Source organism: Candoia aspera, chromosome 5 (assembly GCF_035149785.1).
Source record: "Candoia aspera isolate rCanAsp1 chromosome 5, rCanAsp1.hap2, whole genome shotgun sequence".
Taxonomy (NCBI): domain Eukaryota; kingdom Metazoa; phylum Chordata; class Lepidosauria; order Squamata; family Boidae; genus Candoia; species Candoia aspera.
In genome coordinates, this window is record NC_086157.1 from 29,688,667 (window position 1) to 29,715,583 (window position 26,917).

The following is a 26,917-nucleotide window of genomic DNA, read 5'->3' on the forward strand; positions in this document are numbered from 1 at the left end:
TTTGGGGTAGTTGCTTCAAGGGCCTTCCTAAGTTACCAGGGTGTTTTTATATGAGCCTGCACAGCCCACACTTCTGCTAGGATTGTTGGTGAAGCACAGCTATGCATGCAGATACATACAGAGGTGTGCTGGAAAGGCCTTGAAGCAAGTGTGACTCTCTCAGAAGAATGTAGAGCTGAATTCAGGGAGGGGGAAGGGAGCAATGATCCATTGAGGGAGGAGAAGAGATTATTCAGTCCCAGGAAAGTGTGAGAAATAAATTCAAAATAAACTTGTCTTGATTTTGTTTGATACACAGTAAATGTGGTAGAGAGAAACCTGATAAGCTTTCAAGATGTGCCATTTTGCTCTACAATAATAAAGAACATTCCTGAAATCACAGCTTCTCCTCTTTCTTGACCTTGCCTACCTCAAAGGGCTGGTAACCCTTCAAGAAAGGAGCTTCATTTTTGCCCATGTGAAGTGCACAAGGCCCTTTTGAATGCTTTGCACAGTTCTACTCAGCAACTTATGCTTGTGGCAAATGTTCATAAAATACATTGGGGAACTTGTTGCATTTGCTGTGTCCATTGAAAATCTTCTGTAGATGTTCAGCAGAGTTATGCATGTAAGTATGTATGTTATGTAGTCTGAACTTGGCCATGACATTAAGCCATGATCTCAGTCTAGAGATTCAGTGCATTAAGAATATAATGAAAACAAGGTTCATCCAAAGGAATCTACAGTAACTCATTTGAAACTTGGAGTTTATAATCAAGCATGTCTAATATGCTAAAAAAAATACAGAAACCTTAAACTGCTTCCTTGAACTCCTGAACAGAAACATGGGTTATAAATCTAACAAATAAACAATTCTTTAAGCAATATGTCATCAGATTTTTTTGGGAATAACTGCTGAAGACAGCTTCGCCATGTGCTTATGTTGCAGTCAATACTACTACTTACACTAAGCCCATAACTTCAACTAGCATTTTGGGATATAAGAAACTACATTAGGATTTAGCATTTTGAACTTTCTCCCTCTGAATAACAACTGCTATCACAAGAATCCAAGCAGCTTAAAATATACTTTATGTATATGATAAGAAGCATGTATGTATGTACAAGTTCCACTTCAAAAAACAACCCTAACCCCCCATCTCTGTCTGGTTTATGGAACACTAAATCTTGTCTCTTACCTTCAGTAGAATAAAATTACAATCATATAGTTTCTGCTTACAATTTAATCAAGCATGAAGGAGCTTGATGAAAGAGACTCTTAAGTCTGTATTTTTATCCTGACTAAGGATGTCTAAGTGTGTTTTGTCCATCTAACTTTTCATCCCAATAGGTCATTTTGCTTGTAGGAGCTTGGAACTATACTAACTGGCTTACAACTTTCTCTTGTTCATTTGATATTTATTCTTGTCCTATCATCTGTGATCAAGCAGCGTTTGTTTTATCAATTCATGTGACTTGTTTTGAAAAATGTTGGAGGCCTTATTTTGAAACTCTACTTTTGAACTCATTTCACTAGGTTTAGTGAAAGAAATTGAGATCTTCCTTACAAAACAGAGAAAAATAAAGAAATGTATTTATCCCCTGCTGTTCTAATAAGGCTACATCAGGCTATACCACACTATGTTAGGCCAATTACATTTGCCTTCCCTCATATGTGATGAACAGCTTCTGTTATCTTTTAAGTGCTTCTATACTTTAAAGAATTACACAGTGATACTTCTTGGAAATCTTTCAGTCCTTGTTCAGTCTTCCACACACTCACTGGATCTTGATGTTCTGCTGCACTGCTTATAGCTCCCAAATTTTAATCTACTTTTTCACAAAATGAGTAATTGTGCATGGAAAGATAGCCTTCAATAGCTCTATTTGCCCTCTCCCACACCCAAAAAAGTATTCTCTCTCTTTAATGAACAGAAAGTCAGTATAATGAATTCTCAAATGCAATAAGGAAGAAACATATAGTAGCTCTGATGACATTTGGCTTTGCAGTATTAATATATTGCACAAACTCTGGATTTTTCCTTGTTTCGGAAAATCAAATAATAAAACACCTGGAAGAGAGGGGAAGTCTGCAGTATACAACTTCAAAATAGATTTCATTCTCTTCTTCATTGTACTATGCTAGAATATTGGACTATTGTCTGTTGGAAGCCAGTTCTTTATCATGTATGTCAACTCATACAGTACAAGGAGAAATGGAACAAGATGGCAGTTACAGCGGCAAGATGCAAATTTATTCGGGCAAAAGTAATAGATGCACAATATCAAGCATGCTCAGGTTTGTGCCAAGAAAACGGTTACGGATGAGAAATGGATGGGATGAGTTTTTGCATCATACATGATTACGTTTCTCTGAACTTCATAAAAAGAGTCCTTTTGTTTTAGGCATGATTTCTTAGCTGCTGCTAAGAAAAAATACAGACCACACTGCTGGAGTAAAAATATCAGGGCCCAAACAATAACATACATCACAGCAGCCGTCTCCCGAGGAACACTACATTCCTTTTGAAAAAAGAAAAATCAGGAAAAGAAATAGATTTGGGGTGGGGTAGTGACAGAGACAATGTAACTGCAGGCACCTATTTGGAAAGGAAGGAAACATTTTATTATATTTTTAAGTAAAATAGTTTGTGCTTCCTACTTCATTTTACTCAGTGTTTGGCTTTTTTTTTTTTAAGCATATGAATAATGTTGCCACTGTTTTTTTTTTATCAGTTCTTTATCTCCTATGTCCCTGCCTGAAGCCAAAAAGCAGTAGAGCCAATTTCTCCCCCTAAAAATGCAACTGAAAAGGGATGGGGGAGGCAGTCAGAGAGGAAAAAAAAGCGATTAAGTTTTTGACAGGTATTCTCTGCAGTAGGTCATTATGAGGCAAAAGAGGATCCCACTGAGAAGAATCAGCATCTTTTTTAAAAAAATGTTATTTTATCTGGGGGATGAACAAAACACACGACTGTATTGGGATAGTGTAAGAACAAAAGGAAGGAAATGCGGGGGGTGGGGGAATGAATGTTTAGTTCATGGGTAAAACAAAACGATGCCATGAATGCCACAGAAATGGATGTTGCTGAATGGCCTTTGTACAGCAGAGGTAGATCAAGGTTTATAACAAACTGTTTACTGACCATTTACATTTTAAGATCAGAAAAAGTGGTCAGTTGAACAAGAGCTCACCTAAGGATTTGCTCACTCATACATCTGTCATGTAAACTCTCCAGGGCTGTGGCTCTGGACAGATCTTGCTGAGTGATTTTAACAAGAGACCCAATTTGCTTTGAAAGCTACATTTCGTCATTGAATAAAGCTCTCCCTCTCCCCACCCTGCCTATTTGCAGAGCATTCCCACAATACTTATCAGAAAATGTGCTCATCCAGGAAAAAATAACAACCTCATAACACATGGTGATTTATGCCACGGAGATACCTATGAGTGTCCACACGCAGTGGGAAGGAGATAAAAGGTAAGGAAAGAAACTGAAGCTGAAGAATTCTGCATTTACGTGCTGTTTTGTTTTGTATTTGCACAGGTCATTTTAAGATCCTCATTCCCAATCATAGCAAAACACTATCAAAACAAGAAGTCTTGCAAAATAGTTGAGCTTATACATCTTAACAAATGCATTTGTTTAATCTGCGAAAGCAGGAGGGATTTTTCTCTGGATTGTTTTTTCTTTTTTTGCAGAACTTCACAAATCATAAAACATGAATAAAAATGCATATCAACACTGCAATGAGGAACAGAAACATTTCTTGAAAGGGGCAAGGAAAGAGGTTTTGTTTATGCAGGAAGTAAGAGAATATTTTCTATCTTTTTTCCTTCACCTCTCAGCTACACAGCAAACAGCTCTAAAGTGCACTTTCCAAGTGTAGTTAGAGAACAGGAAGGAATGAAAAGTTTTTGTTTTGTTTTGTTTTTAAAAAAACAGCCCTTAGTAACTTTTCCTTCCATTTATTCTAATGTAAACTCTAAAAAGCCATTTTAAAAAGCAAGATCCCATCCACTCAGCAGGTGATATGGTCCTATAAAAAGAGCAATGGAAAAGGCAATTGGATTATCCTCTCTCTCCCATCAACCCCTCACAATACTTGACTACTCATAGCCCAGCATCTTAAATTTTATTGCACACTCATGAAAATAGTTTATCAATCCTTAAAAAAGAAAAAAAAATGTATTTTTTTCCCAGCTGCACTGACATAATTGGATCTCCTCTCCACCCTACCTTACTTGCAAGGCTATCTTGAACAACAAGCAGCACTTGATGGGCAGAATCGTCTTCACATGCTGCAGGAAAGAACCATATGAGCATAACACACAAGTGTACATTCATTTTAAAATAGTCATCTGGTTGGTTGGGCAAGCGATTCCAAGAGAGAGGTACACCAGTATTTATGCCTAGAGTATGTACACTCACATGCCACAATCATATCATCTTTGCTTGACAGGAAACTAGTGTTCCTCACAGCCTGTGTGACATCTCTAGATATCCTCAGAATCAAACAGTTGCAGAAATAAATCTTTGTTGTTTTCTTTTTTTCTTCAACCCCTTGGCTTTTATAGATTGTATTACCAGGTGGTACATAGGTGACAACAAAGGAATGAAAACCGTAATTCACAATGAATGCCAAACTTTTACCACCACTGTGAAGCCCTCCCCTCTCGTCCCCTTGCTGAGCTCTTAGCTTGGTGCTCTAAATCAGGCTGCTCCTGTTCAACTGACCAGTGAGAGAGGACTAGACGTTTTTGAAAATGGGCCTTGGAGCAACAGTTTGTTATAGATTTCTTTATAATAAAGTTTCACTGTCAGATCCCACTTTCATGGAGAGCACCTGCTTATTGTGCTCTCCTCCCCCCTCCTTACTTGGGGTTTCTCCAGCCAGATGACTTGTGTAACAGTGGCAGAGGTGCGTTGGACCACGCACCCATTCATTGTGATTACACCAAAGGAAAGCAAGCAGGAATGGTTTGCTCTGGGGCACTGAAGCGGGGGGAAAATATAATGGGAAAAAGAGAACTGGTTTTGTGGAGAGGAGGGCTGGGAGGGGGGCTGGTTTTCATTGTTTTTTTAAAAAAAAAATATTTTGCCATGGAACCACAGCAGTTCTTTCTTCTAATAAAAACTGACAAGACATAAAAGACAGAACTATTTGATGAACACACACAATGACTAGAAATAGATAAGACAGTGAAAAGACTTAGTTTAGCTCTGAGAAACTGTCTGAAAAATAAAATCCTGTATTAACAAGTGCAAAACAAACCAAAAAAAGAAACTCCAAACATTAAAACACAGTGTATAAAATGGTGTGAGAAATTTAAGTCACCAGACAGCCTTTTAGTCAATAAAAAGCTGTATACGATGTGTCCTTGTTTGGATAGTGGCCCATCTATCGAGTTTTACCCAGAAGGCCTTTGGAGGAGTGAACAGAGGGCAAAAAGGTCCAGTCTTTTGGGTTTGACTGCAGTATGCGTGGGCCTGCTGTGTGCCTGTGGGAGGAGATGGATCAGGTCTCTTATTCCTCATTGGTTGAATTATCTTCCAAATTTGTTATGCCTCCAAAGCCCAGTTCTGTTGAGTTCTGTGCTGCTGAGACAGTGAGTACTGTATGTAAGAGAATTAATACAAGAACACACAGTTTAAGTCTGCTGTTACACAGTCTTGATGCTGATGAAACTGTGAGTGATGTCCGGTGACACATCATTGAGTCACTTGTTTTTATAGTCCCTTTGGATTGGTTATCGGATAAGAGTCCCCATCTGACATCACAGCATTCTGGTTCTGCATTGGTTGGATAATTGTCATAGAGCCCTGCAGGAAAAAAAAAAAAAAGAACAGCGTAGTAATAGTCTTAAAAAAAAAGAAAAAGAAAAAGAAAGAAAGAGAGATAGTAAGGAATGCCAGAAGGGACCCATATACTCTTCCCAGTAGTCAAATATAATGTCTCACTTAAATATTTAGCATATATAGCTATGATTGTATTGCTATTTTTGTGTCAGAAGCCATTCCAGGCAACCTAAATAGAAAAGCAGCATATGCTACTGCTACTGCTAATTAATGGCAATAATAATAACAACCACTCATTATCAAATGCTTATCAAAAGGTGCTGTGTTAATCTGAGCCCAACCTTACCAGAGAGTTTTGTTTTGCATGAAGCATTATTTGAAAATTAGTTTTTTTTCCCATAGATTTGGGACTTCAATATGTCTTAATTTGCAAAGCATTACAGAAGGTTTTCAGAGAGAGCAACAGTCTCAGCAGCATCTAAAATGTACTTGAAATGTCATGAAGAACCCAGGCTATAGCTATAGCTGCACTTCCAAATATGTCATTATCATGAGAGAAAATTAATTCATCAATCTTTCTCCACAGAGTTTGCCTCCCTTAACTAACTGCAGAGTGTCCTCTAGCTCTTGTGGCTACATCTCCATATAACAGCCCTTGTAAAAAACTTCACATATTCCCGCCCTGGCATCTTCCAGACAACCTGGGCAATAGCCCCCCAAATTGCCAGTCAGAAATTAACAAAGAAATTCAGAAATATTTCCTCAAACCATAAATGTATACTAAGCTTTATGAAACTTACTTATGGGCACTTGGAACAACTTAGAGTGAAATCAGATAAAGAGGTTGTCCTTGAACATGTTCCCCAATTCTGTGATTTTTAGAATTTCCTTTCTTGCCTCACCATACTATTATGAAAGTTTAACTACCTTCACTTTGAAGTATCTTATGTTTGGTGACTCAGAGGTTCACATCACAGGGTTCTTTTATAACAGGCTCAGTCCAGATTACTTTGTTTAAGCACTGTGGCAGTGAGAGTGCCTGCAGTCCAACTTGATTGCTTCTCAGTCACAACTCAGCTTAATTTGTTATATGTGAAATGTTTGCTGTTCTCCACTAGATGTCCCCAGTCACCTGTTGTAAACTGCAAAACATAGCTGCGAATGCTATGCAGAGTTCCCCGAATTTAAAGCATAAAAATGAAATCTCCATAATGCTTTGTATGTCTTACAAGCTGAATAATGCTGATTGGCTCTAAGGAACATGTGACACCCATGTTTTGCTGTTTACTGTCTAAATTCAGGAAGAAGCTTTAATTCGAAACATCGTACTTGCATCTCTTTAAGTCAAGATTCTGCAAACATCTCTTAAGAAAGAGGCTGTCACCTGATACTCCTTGGCTTGGTGTTCCTTCCTCTTTTCTGGGATTCTAGAGACTCCAAGAACATAGGATCAGGAGTCTCCAGGTCACCTTCCTCGTTGTTCTGTTTCATCAGCTGAATGATTAATTTATTAACTTTGCAGAGAAACAGTTAAAACTACTAGAACTGGCCTGCAAAAATCCAGGGGACCACCAAAAGGCAGCAAAGATAAGTTTCTGTATTGCTTTGCAGCTATCTAGTGGTCCAGACTGTGGCAGTGTAGATATGGTGGCCCCCAACACAGGCTTGATGCAGTTCAACCTTTGTAGGACCTGTCAGAATTGTGCAACTGCTTCCTCTTTGGCAGAAGAGTTTCTGGTGGGAAGACACTGCTGAGGAGAAGGCTCTTGAGAAGGCTCAAACAACCCTTCAGTTTACATTTTTACAGAATACATAGAAGTTATTGAGTAGTCTGGATGGCATGAAACATTTTCCCAGCTTTTATTCTTCTGGCTAATGTCACTAAAGACACTTGATAGGTTCAGAAACCTATCAACATTATTTTTTCATTAAAATTTAGCAATGGTGCAATAACGTTATCATCTCAGGTACAATCCTACAATCTGTAGGACAGTACCCCCAGTAGTTACTGAGATCTTCTAAATTAACTCTGAAGGCCAAAGATTTTCCACATGTAAAATGGGACTGCTCTCCCAGTTAAGCTTTCTCCCTAATAAAAGTCTGTTCAGTCTAAATAACTTCCAGTATCACAGATCATTTATTTCAATATTGCAAAACAATGGGATACTTTTCGTCCACGTACATTAAACAGCATCACTTTCTGTCTATGTGTGTTTACGGCCTGACTTTAAAAAATAAGTAAATTTAAATTTAAATAATTAAAGCAGGGCCTTAATGTCCAAATTCATGGCGTTCACTATCATCCTATCAGGGTCTTGCTGAATGAGAAATCAATGGTAACGGGGAAAAAATGTCTGCATTTCAAAACAGCAGGTGCATCTTCTCCTCTTTAGGATTTTGGCTACTCTAACTAGAGAGGAGAGATTTCTCTCTACCAAGCAGGGCACTACAACAATCTGAGGCTTGTTTAAGAAGTCCACATTAAGAAGTCCAGTTTAATCCTGCAGAAATTCAGAAAAGGTGATAGCAATTGCTCACTAGCCATTCAGAGCGCAAGTTGGTGTTTCAGAGACTTGCATAAATCAGAACCGTTGGAGACAATGGTATCTAAAGACATGGGGACACTACAGTAGTAATGAGTTGTTTATTGTTTATTGTTACGAGTTGTATTTATTTCTATTCTCTGATATTATCATCAGAGAAGCTCCTGTACTGTTCAAAGGCACTAATATGAACAATAGCAAGAAAAATAGTGGTTCCTGATAAAGAGTCACCCATGTTCTGACAATGAAGTTTGCCTTCAATCAGGCTATAGGATTCATGAGTTTGGGATTTTGAGTTACCATAAAAATAAAGTTTCTGAGGTTTTACAGAATGCAAATATATAATTCTTAACATTGAGACATGTTTTCCATCTGTGGATTTCTACCCTTCCTTCCACTTTGCATCATTTCACAGCATATGCCTACTCTGACATGTATTGATTGACTGGGATTTCTATTAATTTAGTACCAGCCAATACATAAACATGCATATGTGTTAGTATATGTTTATATGATTATTTAATAAAATTATTCTGCTCATAAATCAACATATATCATTTACCATCTAGGCCAGCATTTTCCAAAGTGTATTTTCCAGATGCATTAGGTAAAATTCCCATCTTCTAAGCCAGCCAGGAGCCAGAGAATTGGGGATCATGGAATTTGTATTTCCATTAATCTAGACGGCGTTAAGATTTGAAGAGGCTAATTTATGGTTGTTACTCAAAATGCAGTCTTTCAATCTTTCTGACCTTTACCTGTCCCGTTGTCCAGTCAGCAAACCATGATGATGCCAAAATATTACATGCTTGTGTAATATGTGTGACATAATCACAAAAATTCTGAGATTATGTACTTGTGCAGGACATATGATGCAAATTCGTAAATTGTGGAAATTGTGTATGGAATCAGTACACATGAGTCAGCATTGGTCCCCTTGTCCCCCCGGGGATGCCGATGGGCCAGTCCTCTTAGACTTCTAAACATTTATATGAGCTTCCCCTGCACAGCTCCATAGTACCTGGGATGAAAATTCTGGAGCTGTTTGTTTAGTGAGGTTTGAATGCTTTGATTGACAAACACTACTAGCCTTAATCCCTTGTTTCCCCAGGCAGACCAAAAGGAAGAAGATGGTGCCAGGCTACAAATGTTTAACCTGTTAATTCCAAAGGATTGGGTTTAGGCATACAAAATTCCCTACTTTAAAAAAAAAAATCCCAATCGTAGATCTTTAAAAGTGAAGAATTTATTTGCACTGCATATTCATCATATTTAATTTGTCGTGATATTGTAGGCATATATCAAAGTTAATAGTCATGTCAAAAGCAAGAATGAGAATGAATGCTTCATATTCAATAATTAATTATTCTCCTGGCAGTATTAAAAAACCTAGAATTTCTGTTGCACATATTCAAGTGTGTGTGTGTGTGTGTTGTATGTGTGCGCCTTCGAGTCAGTATTGATTCATGGTGACTGCCTGAACTGGTGCCTGCAGTTTTCTTGGCAAGGTTTTTCGGAAGTGGTTTGCCATTGCCTCTTCTTCGGGCTGAAAGAAAATGACTGAGCCGAGGTCACCCATATGTTAAAATATGGGTGGGACTGGAACTCACAGTCTCCCATATGTTAAAATAAAGCTTCCTGTGTTTCTAGCCTGGTGCTTGAACCACTACATCCAATTGGCTCTGTATTTGAGTACAGCCTTTTATTATTTCAATAATTCAGTTTGTTGTCATATTTGCAAGCTTAGGAATGCAGTTGGACAGGTTTACACACAGGTGCACAGTATGCAATTTACAGATGGAAGAAATGCAATGAAACTCAGGCTCACACAGGAAGTATTTTCTCCAGAACTGCCTGGTGTTTGTAAGTCACAGTTACAAGCAGAGGTGATTCCAACATTGGTTGCACAGTTGATGCAATGAATAGGGCCCGATGATGCTCCAAAGGTACCTGTTTTGAAAGTGATTCTTACTTTTCCATTCACACATAGAGTTTTACATCTTAGCCTCCATCAATAGCACAGGAAGCTTTATTTTAACAGGCCCTTAAAAATATTGTCCAAGCTGAGGGATTCTGTACAGGTAACATAAATAGGAAGTACATGAGAACATGCAAGCAGAATTATCTCCCGGAACTGATATAAAAAGAGAACAAATAAACTAAATTGGTATCTAAGGCAGATGAGTCATGCATAAGTAGAAATGAGGAGGAGGGAAAGTGAGAAGGCAAAAGTGAAAGCTCCTGAGGATTACAGAGCAGCAACATCATTCTTGTGGGATGTATCATGGAGAAGGAGGTCTTGAGTGGAAAGTGGAAGGGAATTCTTAATCATATGCTGCTCTCAGGCTACAGAGAATAGCTCCAGAAAGGATGTTAGAAACAGCTGCTGAAATCTGTCATACCTGTACAGATGAAACTGGATAATCCTCCATAGATGACATCATCATTATCTGGTAATATAAATGGACACCTTGTCTGAACCTCCAAACAGTATTGCTTGCAAGGAATTGTGTTGTTGCAGTGAGACTGTGTGACTTCAAAATACTGGGAACAGAGCCAGGCTTTGTAGACAGTCTAAGGGAGAAGAAAAAAAAAAGGAGGGAGGGAAAAGAAAAGAATCAGATTTATCGACAAGCCAAAGCAGCACCGCTAGAATTAGCCCTATCATGTAACATACAGTATCACACTCTACGAGCTTTTCAGTAAAATAAGGCAGGGACCCTTTGGATAACACATCGCTTTCTTCCTTTTCCAGACAGTGATATCCCATGCCTTCTATCCTGGCTTAGTCTGCCTTTGGCCTATTAATTCCAAGTAAGTCTTGAACTTAATCATCAATATTCAGTCTTCTTTGGAAGTAGATCACTGGCATTTTACAGTACTTGCACTTTCTACCAATATACTGGTTGAGTGTAGATGAGCACAGCTTATCAACATTCCAGCAGCCAAAAGCTGCTGCTTGCTATCATGATACTAAGAGGAAGATGCTTATAGTGACCCAGACCAAGCTTTCTGTGAGTGCTTTTACTGTGCAATTACTTCATTGACAGAATTTTACTGAGAATCTAAATTAAGCCCTTGCTTTCCATCTGCAACCTTCTTGTGTTTTTCTGCCACTTCTTTAGGCTTTTTTCTTATCACCAAAAAATCCATTATAAAGGAAAAGATGGAATAGCTTGCACAATGCCTTGAGATTGATAGCACCGGATGCCCTCTGTCTGAAAGCATTCTGTGCCTGCCTCCATCTGTATCAAATTCAAACTGCAATGTCCTTTGTTTCCTTCACAGGAATCTGAATTATAACACCAGCCGTAGGGGAGAGGCAGGGAGAAGGAGCAAAGATATTTCTATTCCAGGTACTTCTCAGCCACTCAGAAAAGTAGTTATTAAGAGCCATTAGCTAGCCCTCCAAACAAATTGCAACTTTTGCCAACTTGCCAAAATTATTGAAGTGGTTTGCATCAATGAAGCTGTCTTTTATACATAGGCATGCAAGTTGCTTGCAAAATGAAGAAACCTGGGAGATTTTTCTGGGAGCCAAATTAGAGGCAGAGAAAGAAACAGAATGTTCCAGTTAAAGGAAATATGTTATTTCCACATTGTCCTCCCACCCACCCACCCACCAACCACATATTTTTCACTTCCAAACAGTGGACTAGCAATAGGCTCTATCACTTTTGCTAATTCATTTTCTAATAGAAATGAGTAACCACTTTGATTAAAAACTTCTTAATCAGAAAATACCCCATCTTTTAAGGATCCACAGGACCAGTACTCCTTTTCTGTATTACATTAATAGTTGCAACAAAGAAACATTTCTACAAGGCTCTCACGGTGCAATCCAACTTTGGTCTAATAGCAGCCAAGGATTTTTGAAAGACAAATCCTTAGAATTAAATTTACTTGTTGTTTCTGGCAGCCAAGCTGTGGCTGCTCCGCTTCCCAGGATTTCTGGGCATTAGAAATTCTGGGAAATATACTTCCTAAGGCTCTCCATGTATTATGGGGGATCTTGGCATCTAGTGTCCCGCCAGTATAATGCAGAAGATTCCAAAAAGGCTCTGAGTTTGACTGCCAAAGTGCTCTGATGGTACTGAGGGAGGGATCATCTCCAGCAAACCTATTCCAAACCAGGCCAGCCTTTCTGAAACCCCACATTTCCACCACTATCTCTCCAGTTTGAGAGGGCTATAAACCAAGCTGCCTTAAAATGTGGTGTGAATAGTGAAGCTAACTGGAAAATATCTGAGTGTAAAGTTAAGAAATGAAGTAGCTAGGACTCTATATAGCAAAAGCTGAGAAGAAAAAGGCCACTTCCTGCCTTCTGGTGCCTCTCATAAATCCTCACTGTTTAGGCATCCATCCTTTCTGCACCTTTACTCTGAAAATCATTCCTTGAATGAGTAAATCTAAAGTCCACAACCTATCAATGAGCATGGAAAATATTTCAGCCTTAAAGGGGAAGCTTAACACAATATATAGCAATGAGAGGAAAACAGTTACCTCCGCCTGTACGTTTTACTGTGTAAAGTTAAGTCACAAGCATTCACAGAAGGTGGTGCTAGTTACCTGCAAGTAAGACCTAGCCTACACTAAAACAGTTAAAAAAATATATAGCATGGGTAATTTGATTTCCTAGGAAGCATAATACATAAATATACTATATCTTAATTACTTGAACATCCAAATCTAAGATTAAAAGATAAGGTAATAAACAGTTGCTTAGAAGCATGTCAATAAATGGCATTGCATTTCATATCCAAGATCCCAATTCCCAATATTTCAACCCATACCATTTTTCAAGACTATATAAATCTGCTCTTTACTAACAAATGTGTATACATTGCTTCTATACAGAAGTTCATTTTATTTGCATTGATTAAAAGTTTAGAATATCCTACACTCTGTTTGGGGTCCTACGCATGTGTTGTAGCCCTCTGCATACCTATGGATACAAGGCAAACTGGTGATGGGAGATGAATATACTGTAAAGTCCTGCTCCACGATGTATTGGTCTTAATGTTCTATCTCTTAGCCTTCAGTGGAAAAATCTGTAAAGAATCCTTCGTGTTCACTTGAATATACTTATAACATTCCTGTAGCTGGGATGGCTACCTTTCTATTCCAAGGCCCATGTATACAAATCCAGATTTATAGTATCCATGCGCCAGCCTAAGCCTTTCATAATCCTGTGACTTCTCATGTTTTGTTAAATTCTGTCCCTCCTACAAAGGTGGCTCACTAACATACTGGTTGGTGCAGCACCTTTCCATGGAAGCCTATGAAGAACCAAGGACCACTGAAAGACCACATCAAACAACAAGCTGAAATTTGGAGCTGTGATTTGTTTTTATATTTTATATTTAGAAAAGCAGTATCATCTAAATAAAAATTGGATTTCCTTATTGCACCTGATAATATCAGCATGAGAGCAGAATTGTCATAATTGGGTTATTATTGCTTGTGCATTTTCTGTTTGACTTACTTAAATTTGCTATCTGAACTATTCTAGCCTTCCCTATCCTGGTGCCTTTCGATGTGTTAGATTACAACTTTATCAATTTTCCCTTTCTGCTCAGTAACTGATATGCATACCAGAGTGTTTGCTTAGTTATTACAGGTCATAATTATTGATTGTTCAAGATTTGCCCAGGTTTTTCTTCATAGATTCTAGATTCAGTTGCTGGGGTCGGAAAGGACAATGCCTGTGTGCAGATGGAAACATAAGGAACAATGCACATAAAAAAAACAGGTGGGGCTTCAATTACACCACATGGCCTCGACCTTGACTTTGTTTTACCATACCATGTAGACATCCCAGAATTCCAGCTGATGTCAAGTCTCAAGGAAGCACTCAGATGTGCACATGTATGTCTCTTTCCATGGTCAAGCAGATTTAGGTCCTTACATATATTTTGGTATGATTGGCCCCAATCATTAGTCTGCTAGTGGGCTAGGCCAACACATATGAAAGGGATAAGGAAAGGCAGCATGTTGCAGTACTGTACAGCCTTTTCATATATTCCTGGTAAATACTGAAGTGGGCTATAACCTGGTGTGAGGGAAGCCTTAAAACAATACTCTTTATAACATAAAGACAACTTGCCCTGAAGTATTCAGTGCTGTTGATAGTTTCAGTCATCTCATTAACTAGCAGTGGTTAAAAAAAAAACATGGCTATAACTTCTTTGTTTACCAGCAGAATATGGTAGAATTTTCAAGCAAACTAGATATTTATGAGCTCATGAACCTGCCAGATTTATAGAATTATGGATTTCCCTCAGCTTGCGGCCTCAGTTGTTCATTCTATTTGTAACACTGACATAAAAATTACAAGAAGATACATAATAATATTAGACACACACATTATGAAATAAACAGACAACCAAATGATCAAAACATCACAGCAAAGAACAATATAATTATTAATACATTATAACTATACATAAATTAGTAGTGAATTTATTTTTAAAAAGATAGTTGTGCTTCAGAAAAAAAATGTTGTAGAAATACACTGAGAATTAAACAAAAAAGGAGAAGAAATTTGCAGAAGAAAAAGAAGGAATGGTCAATTATTAAGGAATAAAAATAAATTGCTAGAACAATATGAGCAGATCTCATGAAATATTCCTAACACATAAGCCATCTAGAGTTACTTCAGTGACTGAGGGGCATACAAAAAGATCAATCAAACAATGCACCCCCCATCATTTTGCTATTTTGCTTTGTTTTTTGCACAGCAGTCACTCTTGACATTGTTCTGGAGCTCAACAGAAACAAAAGGGAATCAAGATTTAATGAAGTCCAGATTCAGAATGAACCCATCCAGTCCACCCCAGGAAAACCTGTTCTGTATTACCTTGATCTTTAGAAACTGGGGTTGATCAAATCCAATGCACACCCGTTTTTCAGAAGTTCTATGTTCTATCAATCACTTTTATTCCAATGCCAAGTGTGCTTTTTCTTTAATTTGCCATTTTAAAATAATGAAAAACACAAATATTTCAGAGCTGTGCTTTCAGTATCCAGGTGGAAAAAACACCATGCTTATCTGAACTTTTGAGGTGTTAATGCTCTTATTTTAAGCAATCAGTTCTCTCGATTTCTCATCTGCTGACATGTCACTGGTGATGTTGACAGCCATCTAACTGGCTCAGACTAAGAAATAGCTGTTGCATCTGCCCAGATGTAATTGGAGACATAAGCTTATTACATTTATGGCCATGTTCTGTTACAGCCTAAGTCAGCCATCCCCAGTTGATATTCTCAGTTCATATCTTGGCATTGCAATCCTCAGAATCCTGAACTAGCATGGGCTCTGGACATATTGGCTGGGAGTTGAGGCCTCCAACACACCAAGTTGGCTCCAGTGTGCATTAGGACTGCCTTAAATAACAATACATCTATAACCTCATTTGTAGCATTTTTTTCTTCTAAGGTAATATTTTATTACAAATTATTACAAAATGAATCAAAATATTCAGTACACACACACCATTATTAAATCAAAAGTGAAGCCAAAGGACAGCATATTATCTTAACATTATCAGGTTAAGAGGATAATAACACCTGCTTTAGTTGCCATGTTAACACAGAAATATAAATCAAAAGCTTTTGAAGCCTATAATAATCTTTGATGATGGCACAATGATGACCCGAGGGATGGCATCATCGCACAAAAGCTGCAATTACATACTTCTGTCACGAGGTCCAATGCAAGTACATAAGTCTGGCCCAAAGACTCTTAAGCTGGCTTTGTGCCTCATGCAACATTATAACTCACAGTCTCCCAATTCTAGCCCAGTTCTTTTAACCACTACACCAAACTGGTTCTTGCAGACCCGTGCAATGCCTAGCTTCCCATCTACTCAGACTCAAGTTGCCAGCTTCAGCTGAAACCAATCCTAGTGATTTCTCCTTCCCAATGGATGTGTTTATATGTCATATTTGTATATTGATATATGGATGCATGTCTTTGTCCACATCTTTGTATTCACCCACTCATACATACAAACAAAGACTGTGGAGGTTTCAAAAAAGGTTTCAGAAGAAATGTTCCACAAGCATTTCTTGTATAAACATGACCTATGCTACTTATTAAAGTCATCTGACTTTGCCAAAAAAAAGATGCTTTAAGACTTTAATTTTAGTTAGTGGATTCACTGGAGCAGTGGTATCTTTTTTTCTGGCTCATGTGCCAGCTGAAAAGAGTCATGCTTGCGAATAGCAAAGAGTGTGATGCTTGTGCTCATACAAGAATGTGAATCATTGAACTAAAAGGGAGAAATTCACAACTGGGTAGAGATGGCTAAGGGACAGGGACTGAACTGGGAGGAAAGAGAAAGGCAGGTATAAAAGTGGAGGGGGGGAGGGGAAAAGAAAACTGAAGATGAAAGGAACAAAAGAGGACAAGAAGTTGTTTAGATGTTAGAAAAAGGATCAAACTAACCATACAATAAGCCCACCCACACCCAAGTATCTGTTCATCTTGACTAACCTTCAGAGACATCTGAACTTTTCAGCAGCCAGTTTGCAGTGATTTTTTTAAGATTTTTTTTTATCCTGCCTTTATTATTTTTATAAATAACTCAAGGGGACAAACATACCTTATACTCCTTCCTCCTCCTATTTTGCTCCTCCTCATGTAAGATCAAATAAAACTGAATTTCCTGTCAAATAAATATTGTATCACAAAGCATGGGTGACTGAATATCTACATCTGCTACTTCTTTGTTATTTGGCAGGAATGGTATTTATTAAAGTTTTTCCTTTAAATGATTCTTAAAGCCAGTTTTTAAGACTGTTTTTTGCTTGATCCTGGTTTCCCTTTTCAATTCTTAGTCTTATTATTATGTCCCAAACAATAAAAACTAGGTAGTAGTATTTTTCATATGTTGTTTTGTTGAGATGGTAATTGTTTAAATATAATCCTATTATATCAAACTGAATAGAACAGAACAGAAATATAATGCAACATCAAAATTAATAATGTTCATAATTACAAAAGAAAAAAAGCCTGGAAAATTATATAATAAATAGATAATTTTAAAAAATTTTCAAGCATTTTCAATGCTTGAAAATATTTCTTGCCTCTTTGTTCAAAAAGCATAGCCAACTTTAAATGTTGTTATTATATAGATGATAAGTTAATTTCCCAGTGTAATATTTATAATATACATAGTACATTTTATGTTCTTAAAGTAATAAATTAAGGTTAGATCAAAAAAGAATGTATGTATGTATGTGTGTATGTATGTATGTATATATGTATGTATGTATGTATGTATGTATAACTACCCTATCATAAGATTTCAATATTTCTAGAGAAAGTGAATTTCTATATAAATTTCTATATAAGTCAGTGGTTGGTTCTTCAAGGTTAATACTACCTTCTAGTTGAGTGAAAATATGAGTTAAGGGCAGAACTGACATTATTAATAAGATTTTACAATATGTTAATGAACATACCACTTTCTGATGCCATCATTCATCATTAGAAAGGTCCTTCTCCTTTCTAATAACAGATAGTAATACCGGAGGATTTCATGCATCATTACTAAGAAAGTACTGAAAGACTCTTTGTAAGAAAGTAAAGATATTTATCCTTATTATGTTATTCGTCATCCACAGTGCAATAATGACAAAAGAATAAATAAGTAGAGCTGGAAAATACATGTTTATAAGGAGAAAGTATGCAATCATCCTAGGGAGCGTGAGAATCAGTGCTCTTATTAAGACTTTCTTCTAGATTAATATGCTGCTATTGCAATTTTCTTATGATTTACTTTTAACCATTCATTCAAACCCATCCTGAATACCAATTCTTAAATACAAGCAAGAAGGAATGGTATGTTGGCTTCATGTCATACTGACTATGCAAGGGACAATTCAAACACACTCTAAATACAGAGATTCAGACTTTTTCTTTCATGTTTCATTTTGCTTTTGCTTTTATCTGCCTCTCTTCTCTATTTATAGCTGTTAAAACATGACAAGGCAAGGTAGTAAAAGGGACCATATGTCAAGCTACTATGGAAGAGAGCAGCCTTTGGTGAATTCACATTGAGTCTTGGTCTCTAGTGCAGAATTGTTGCCTATCCAAACTGTGATGTACTGTCTATGGGTTTGGTTCAAGCCACTGGCAGACATAGAAAATCCATTTCGAAGGATTACACGGCAAAGAAATCTGACAGGTTTTCTTTAAATTGGATTTGGAAAAAAGAGTAAAAACTGTAATAACTGTAAGCTGCAATAGGAAAAGAGAGCATACAGTATTTCTAGAGGGGAACAAGTATCTGTATTGTACCTGTATGTAGTTAAAACAGTGACATTCGGTATACTGTCAATAAGAATAAAGTTAGTCATAGATGATCAGCAGGTGGGATCTGCACAGGACAAGGATGCATTGTATATAGCCTCCATTGGAAGCTGAGACTAGTGTCTGTCTATAAGCACAGCTTATTTTGCAATGATGGTTTTCCTTCTTTCTTTGCAGAGAAGACATTAGAAAGCCAAAAGAATTGTTGTATTAATTTTGTGATAAATAATCCAGAACAGAATGAGTTCTGGAAATGCTTCGTACCTGTGCAAGCATTTCCCAAAGCACATGCTGGGTACTTCCACTTTCATAACAGAGAAGAAAGTACACCTCCCCATACCCCACACCTCCCAATAATCAGAGGCAGTGAACTCCAGCATGGCTTTGGGATATATGCAGTTTCACGTTTATTAATCCTGTACCTGTCATGAGTAAGGATGGCGAGCAGGGGGCTCCCACCCAGACTGTCAAGCGCATGCGTAGCACTGAGGAATTAGGTAGCCATTCAAAGAGACACAGATCGGGACCGCCTTAACCTTTGGGGTTTATATGGCTGGGTTTTCCCACGCTTCCTCAGTTTGTTAGGATTCTTGTTAAGTACTACTAATAAATATTAGAGACCAAGTCATTGTCTCAGTGTGTTTCCTGGTAATCAGGACAGTACCTTTTCACACCTACTATACCATAGGTAGTGTGATTCAAGGAATCAGGATGCATCCACAGGTGGCAGATAGTGGGACAGCCTGCAGATACAGTATTCAAGTTAGGTTTGATAAAAGCATGATATGCTCTGATGAATAAGCAGTCACAGACTATGAGTAGTGGCGTCAGCAGGATGTGGTGACCTATGGGGAAGATTGCAGTTCTACAAAACATCACAAAAAAGACTATGACAGCACTATGAGGTCCAGCCCATCTCCTGGCTGCAGGCAGAAGTGCAGTCACTCCTGGCATAGGGTCAAGATGAAATACAGTGCATTGGATGGGCTTATGATCAGATTGCAGCAACTCTATCAGTTCAGGCATTGCGAGGAAGAGAGCAACGGCAAGCTTCTTATTCACAAATGTTCTCTAAGGATATGACTGGTTTCAATGCCCTTGAGCATGATTTCACTCTCTACCTCCAAGTACTATTTTCTTTTTCGGTATGTTAAAACCATAAAGAACAAATATTATGAATTAAAAGCATTCTACACTGTTTCCTTAGCTGCTCATTTAATTTAAGTATTCACAGTGACATCTAATGTGAAAAAGTAAAATATCTTTTTTTTTTCTTTTTTTTTGACAGAAAAAAACGAACAACCACAGATTGCCTCCATGGCTCCTCCTGTCATTTTGGAGGCTTCAAAAGAAAGGTCAGATTCAAATGTAGTCAATCTGAAGAATTTCTTGCATAAAATTCTATCTGCTACATTAAATGAAGCCATATACTGAATACATATTATGTTCAGGGCATTTGTTATAGATTTCCTGTGCTTTATGATAGGCTACTGTTAGTTTTACACAGAAATGTTTGGGATTGTATTCAGTGTTACTGCATATAAATGATTTCCTGTAGATTATAAATATTATTATTACTTCATTTAATGAGTTACTGTAATTAAACAATCACCAAATTATATGATCTGTTAAAATGAGAATAAATATTACTATCCTAATTTAGCACTAGTTCATCAGAGTTTGGCATTTATTACGATTTCATGAAAAACTGGTTTCTCATCAGCAATAACTATCAGCATTTCTAACCACAGTGCCAGTGAAATCACCACTGTATCTGATTATTAAGGCTATTGATTTTGTGTATGGATATAATCCAACACACAAGGCTAGCACTGATTAATAGTTGAACAAATCTTGAAGCCTCCATGTGCCACTTGTCTTGTTTATGTTATATGATTGCTGTAACCAAGCATAAACAAACCAATGATGGTTGCTCTAAGATGGCACACCTGAGCAATACTTAGCTAGACTCATCTGTTTTATCTTGGATTTTTCTCTTCAGTACTGACATATTGATTGCTCCAGAAGTCAATGCACTGCCACAAAAAAGATGCTATCATTTCCTTCCTGGGGTATACCAGATCAGCAATCTTGATTGTGTCATTTAAAAGTTCACTTGGAAGCCAAATCCTATAATTTGCTAAATTCAAAAGTGATTGGAAGTCTCCACAGCTATAAAATCCTCATCAAATGAATGGGACATGGAAATTCACCCATGTGCTCTAGAGCGGAATGTCATACTAGAGCAGCACCCTTGGCAAGTAATTGGGGCAAAGATGTTATGTGTGACAAAATCTACTCTTCTTATTTAAGTGTATTTATTTTTCTTGGAATAACCATAACTAGGTGGAAAGGATTTCGTTTACTCAGCTTGTTACACTTATTTAATAAATTTCTCAAGAAATCATGAAAAGCGTGGCTGGTGAAACTGACTTTAATTCCCAGGAGTCATATGTGGGATAGCCATTCCAGAACATAGTCCTAAGCCTTAAGATTTTTAAGGCTAGAACCTTTAGTTTGAATTCATCCCAGAAACAATGAGAAGCCACTTGAGTGAACACACAGTTCTCCAAAAGTCCCTTCAAAACCAGCTAACATTCTTGATTAATGTTTGAATTAGTTGTAAAATTAGAAAATAGAAATACCCAGAAGAAATGTAAGCAAGATGGCACTGAAAGTAATTGAAGACTATATCACTGTCTCCTTTCACCTGTAATAATGGCAATAAATACTTAATAAAACATAGCAATTGATAGTAATTTCTTTTTATATTACGTGGACTCAGGCACAAAGAACATTGACTTTTTGTATACAGGTCACCACATGGAAAATACTTGAAGTATTGAGCAAAGATAAGAAATGCATTGTAATGCATTTGCTTATTTTCTAATACTCTTTCTAACAATCCAAAAGCATTCAGTATACAAGTATAGCTAGCAAGAATGAAGATGAAATAAAAACAAAGTCAAGACAATTCAAAACATAATGAAGACCTCCTTTAAACACATTAATAAAATACAAAATATCTTTCAACTATAAAAAGGAAAAAGAGACAAAGAGACTGACTTGTACCCTGTATATCTGAGATCAGAAAGTGATTGGTAGTTCTTCTAAATTCAGGAACCAACTTTTTTTTTTAATTACTATTTTTTATATGTAGTGTTACTGGTACAGATATTCAGTTACATTAGCATCTGGATGCTAATAGGAATATTGAAATAATCTAAAAATGGATCTGAGACATAGTTTTAATCATTAAAAAATATTCTAAATTCGGTTAGTCCATTTGTTTCCTTTTTCTCTTCTCCCTCTTGACAAATTTAATAACTGCCTAGAAAACTCTGGTTGGAATGTCAAAAACCTAAAAATCTCAGGGAGTCTAAAGTACATTAGCCTATCTCTGAGGCTAGGCTAGAAATGTTACAGTAAGTTTAGAAACGAATAACCCTACGAAGAAGCAATATTTAGATGTATGTAGATGTACATGTGCATTTATTGAAAATCTACATTTTAGCTACATGCCTCTAGGAATAGATTGGATTTTTTTAAATAATAAACATATGGACAATATTTTTTACATGGAATGAGGGCAATTTATTTATTTATTTATTTATTTCAAATTGCTGATAATATTTTAAAAATTCAAATAATTCTTTATGCATATTTTTCCTTTCTGCAGGTTTGAATAAACCACTGAGCACAAGGGGCATAGTGCCAAGGTTTTGCAGAAAAGTTTTTTCTCCTTCCCCATCTCATATGAATAAAAATTCAGGAAGGGAAATTTAGTTACTTAATTAATTTCTTAGATTTATATCCCATCTTTTCTCCAGGAACTCAAAGTGGCATCTTCCACTGTTTCCCCACAACAATCGTGGGAGATAAGTTGGGATGAGAGAGAGTAGCTGGCCCAGTCACTATTGAACTTCCATAAGTGAAGGTGAACTTGGATTTGGGTTTCCCCATTTCTAGTTCCACATCTTCACCACTACAGCACAGTGGTGTGTGCATGTAGAGCTGTGTATCAGTAGGTGGCTGCACTGGGTCCACCTTCTCTAGGCTCTGAAAATAAGCAGAATTGGGCCTAGCTAGTACAGTATTTGCATCAGAAACTATCAGGGAATTCCAGGGCTGTAGGCTAGACTAGTAAATTGAAAAAAACATCCCAGAAGGAGTCATCAATGGCAAAACACTTCTATACTGTTTCCAAGAAAACTGCATGAAATGTATCCATCTTAGTGACCACTGCACGTTAACTCAAAGGAGATTTGTTGGATCTATAGCTACATCCCTTCCTTCCTTCCTTCCTTCCTTCCTTCCTTCCTTCCTTCCTTCCTTCCTTCCTTCCTTCCTTCCTTCCTTCCTTCCATGGGATCTACATGTTGTACGCAAAGAAATAATTATCCATAGAGCTATCTTGGAGGACAACACTTATGAAATTTCTGAGGGCCTGCTAAGTTTTTAATCCAGGTCTACCTCCTTCACAGGCTATGGAATAAGTCAGAAATAAAATCTCAGTATCTTTGGACTTGTTATAACATTATGCCCAATCAGGATTTTTAAACCTCAGTATGAAGTCTAGAAACTCCTCCCCTCAGTTCCTTACTTTGTTGTGCAGCACAAGGTTCAGACTCCATTTTATACTCATGTTGACTTTGATGCAAATAGAAATTTCTGTATCTCAAGGGATTCTGTACCTCAACTGCACTATGGTTATGTGCTCACATGCTCATGGGCATGATGAGAAGAGTCAGAAATGGTGAGGAGAATATTTCAAGACCTCATTTGTTACTGTAGCCCTGCATTTCTTTTGCAAATTCTTAAAATGATGTTGAATATTTGCATTTCTGAATATAGGATACTAGTATTCCAAAGCTGTTGATATAAACACCATTATACAACGCTGATCACTTTCTCTGTGGGGATCATCCATGGAATGCCGACAGTTTGCTAAAGTGCTGCAAAATTAAACATTAAGGACATGTACTGATGGGGATACAGAACAAATAAATATTACCTATTCTTCACTGCTACTGGGAAATAGATGCACTGTTTTCTAATGGTGAAGTAGGAAAAGTATATTAAATAATACTTCCTCACATAAATGCACATGCCTGATGGTACATTGCTAGCAACAGATACTGTTACCATTTTTAAAAAAAACCTTCAGAATATAATTTCACTGAAGGGAGAATATGATATCATTTTCTTTCTCCAGTTAAACTGTCAATTCTCACAATCATTTGGAATCTACCATATTTCAATATATGTTGAATTTTGTAGCAACCCAGTTCTGCTCAGATCTAAATAACAACTGAAAAAATATTATAGTGAGTCTCAAACAACCTTCTCCAACCTGGTGCCTCCATGTATGCTAAGCCTCTAATTTCCAGAATTTCCAGCTATCTGGGAGTTGAAGCTTTAAACACCAAAGGAGCAATGATAGGAAATCTGGTCTAAAATATTTATGAGCCAAGTCACCATATAAGGACAGGATACATTCATATTAACCTGTTATGAACAAGTATTTATAGAGTAAAACCAAATGATCCCACTTGATAAAATTGCATTTTATATAACAGTATTCTTGATACACAAACAGCACATGATCAGATCAGAGGATTATATTTTATTATGAAAACTACGATTAGTTATTAAGTTGGCATGCAATCTTCACATTTTGCTTCACAAGGTTGCATGCCAGCTTAATAACTAATCTTGCATTATTTTTTAAACTAAAAATTTTACATATCATATATGTGATATAACAAAATATGTACAAGTTGTCAGGGTCTTCATTTGGGAAAGGATTTGTGAGGAAAAAAATGATGCCAGTTTACTCATAGGGTATATAAAGTGATCATATAACAAGCTGAAAATGAAAACAACTATAATAAACTCTTATGCAATCAGTCATCTCTTATCAGGCCAGTCAGGGATTTCATGAGCATATCATTTTTGTTTCCTCAGACTTTTATTAGTAATAGATTTTACTGATTTCATAGTTTATTGATATTTATGACTTTGATTTTATGTGTTCTGCTAAATCTGTACATTTGAACGTCTGGTTAGAATCTACTGCTGCTCATTCTTTAAAGATTACATTTTATAAGGTACTGGGGATTGTTGTGACATGGATCATTTCTTTTTAGAAAGAAAAAGAGATTGTTCCCACTGAGCCTCATTTAAATAAACATTCTCTTGATTCCATCCTTCCTTCCCTCAAAACTGTCAAAACTTGAATTCTTGGTTTCTGCATTTGCAAAGTGGCTTCTGTGGGAATGGCAAAGCCTTCTCCTTTGATAACACTGGACCATGCCTGCCCAAAGGAGTTGTGGTAGTGACATCTCATCTGCATTTGGCTCACCAAGACAACAGACAGAATAAATGCAAGGACCTGAAAAACTGCCTATGAGAAGCAAACAAATTCCCTTTTTCTCTCCCTTTCAAATTTCCAGCAGCAACCAAAGAAATTGCAATTGTAATCCCACTGATTATCCCAGTCATGCTGTTTGTTCATGCTTTATTCTAAAATTTCACTTACCACAACCACCAACCATATGTGTCTATAGGTAGCTTATAAATATTTGTAACTATTTATTTTTTTATAATGGGACCAAGGAAAGAAAACATCTGGAAGCAGAAGTGTCTGCTGGACCCAAAGGAGGAAAGCAGTGTTGTGCCATCATGACACAAGTTTTGCCACTTTCATACATGCATGTGATGCTATGACATACACATAAAAGGGGTGGAATTTGTGGTGCAACATGGCTTTTGTTATTTGCCTCCTCAAGACACATCTCTCCAAACATCTCTGCCTGGGGAGAGAAAAATATTGGTGGAAGATGTAGCCAGATGGAGATTAGAAGTAGGCACATGGTTTTGGTGACCTAGTTTCAGGAGGAGCAGGGAGCTAAGCAATCCTTAAGCACAAGAGCAGGAACTCTAAAGGTCAAATCTCCCTGGGAACCATGATACAAATGAAGCTCACCACCTATGATCTGAGGAAGATGCTCAATCAGAGTCAAAAACATTTTCAAGGAGCAGAGAAAAGGCTACTTGAGCAGGGAGGAAGGAGAAACTTCTGGTGAATAAAGTCTGAAGCTTGTAGTAAGGACAGAGCTACATGTCCCTGATTTGGAAGTGGGATAAAGCACTGAACAGCAACCCAGAAAGCTAAAAGGAAGTTGTCCTTAAGCTTTAGTTGAAAGTTGCAATCCATGGAAGTCAGGGATTGGTCAGGATCAGGTAGCTGGAGAAGCAAACTGGGTGAAGTCCCTTCTCTCTGAGGTAAAATAAGGTTTTGCAGTCAGATTTTTGTTTGTTTGTTTGTTTTAAAGTATGCTAGGATTCTTTAGGGGTTCTGATATTTTGAAAACGTCTGCCAGTTGCTTCTATCAGAAGTTTATTGTCCCATCTAAGCTATTTGAATCTCAGATTCCAACCAAGTGGATCTGTGTTTAATCTCCCCATAGCATTTTATGGGAGTCTGATATTTAAAGTGAATTTACCAGTGAAATGCATTATTCTATCCAATCGTAACTGTCTTGGGCATTTGACTATGTAAACTAAAAGGAAGTTTCCTTTTTCTTATTTTTAAGAAAAGTTACTTTTACAGTAAATAATAAAATTGATGCTTTTGTTTTCGTCTCCTGAAAAGGATACAGGGCTGCCGACCTCTGGCCATAGGCCTCAAAGCTGCTAGGGACAAGAGGCAACTTAAAAGCATTCATTTGTTGTTGTTGTTTATTCACATTATCATCACCATTATGATTACTAAGCCCACTTTATGCATATACAAGTGCTCAGGCTGTGAGAGTCGCATCTCTCACACAATCCAGTGTGAAGAAAGAGAAACCAGGGCAAGGAATATTTCCTTCCTCTAGGAAGATGGGTGGTGGCAGCAGGAAATACTACATAACCAATAATTAGAAGCTAACTGAAGGCAGGGTGGTGAGGGAAGGCTCAATGATGCAATTAGCAAGGTCAAGATTTCCCCCAATATCTCTTAGTGGGTGTCTCTTCTCCAGATATTTTCTATAAGGGTGTTGTGTTGAGGTTTTCCTACTAACGATTAAGACTGCTATTGTACCTAATCATTTTGGCCGGGTGAAGAGGTTGTATTTGATTGTCTCCTTTCACGTGCTTCATGCAAATCGCCTGGGGGGAGGAGGACCTGCCCGGACTTGTTTCTTACTTCCTCTTTTTCTCTCTGCCGATATGTAGCAAGCCAGGAGAGCTAAGTCCTTTAAATATGTTTTGTTTTTTTGTAAATAAAT

The 26,917-nt window shown here is 37.3% G+C and overlaps 1 protein-coding gene across 1 annotated transcript in view; it reads right to left on the minus strand.

The window, feature by feature from the left end:
- Window positions 1-5,366: 5,366 nt before the first annotated feature.
- Window positions 5,367-26,917, minus strand: part of NALF1 (NALCN channel auxiliary factor 1) — a 430,554-nt gene continuing 409,003 nt past the window's right edge. Inside the window, exons 2-3 of the mRNA XM_063304835.1 lie at window positions 10,726-10,897; window positions 5,367-5,804 (exon numbers count right to left, since the gene is read on the minus strand). Coding sequence (XP_063160905.1) covers window positions 5,509-5,804; window positions 10,726-10,897 — 468 coding nt within the window. The 3' untranslated portion in view covers window positions 5,367-5,508. The remainder of the gene's footprint in view (window positions 5,805-10,725; window positions 10,898-26,917) is intronic.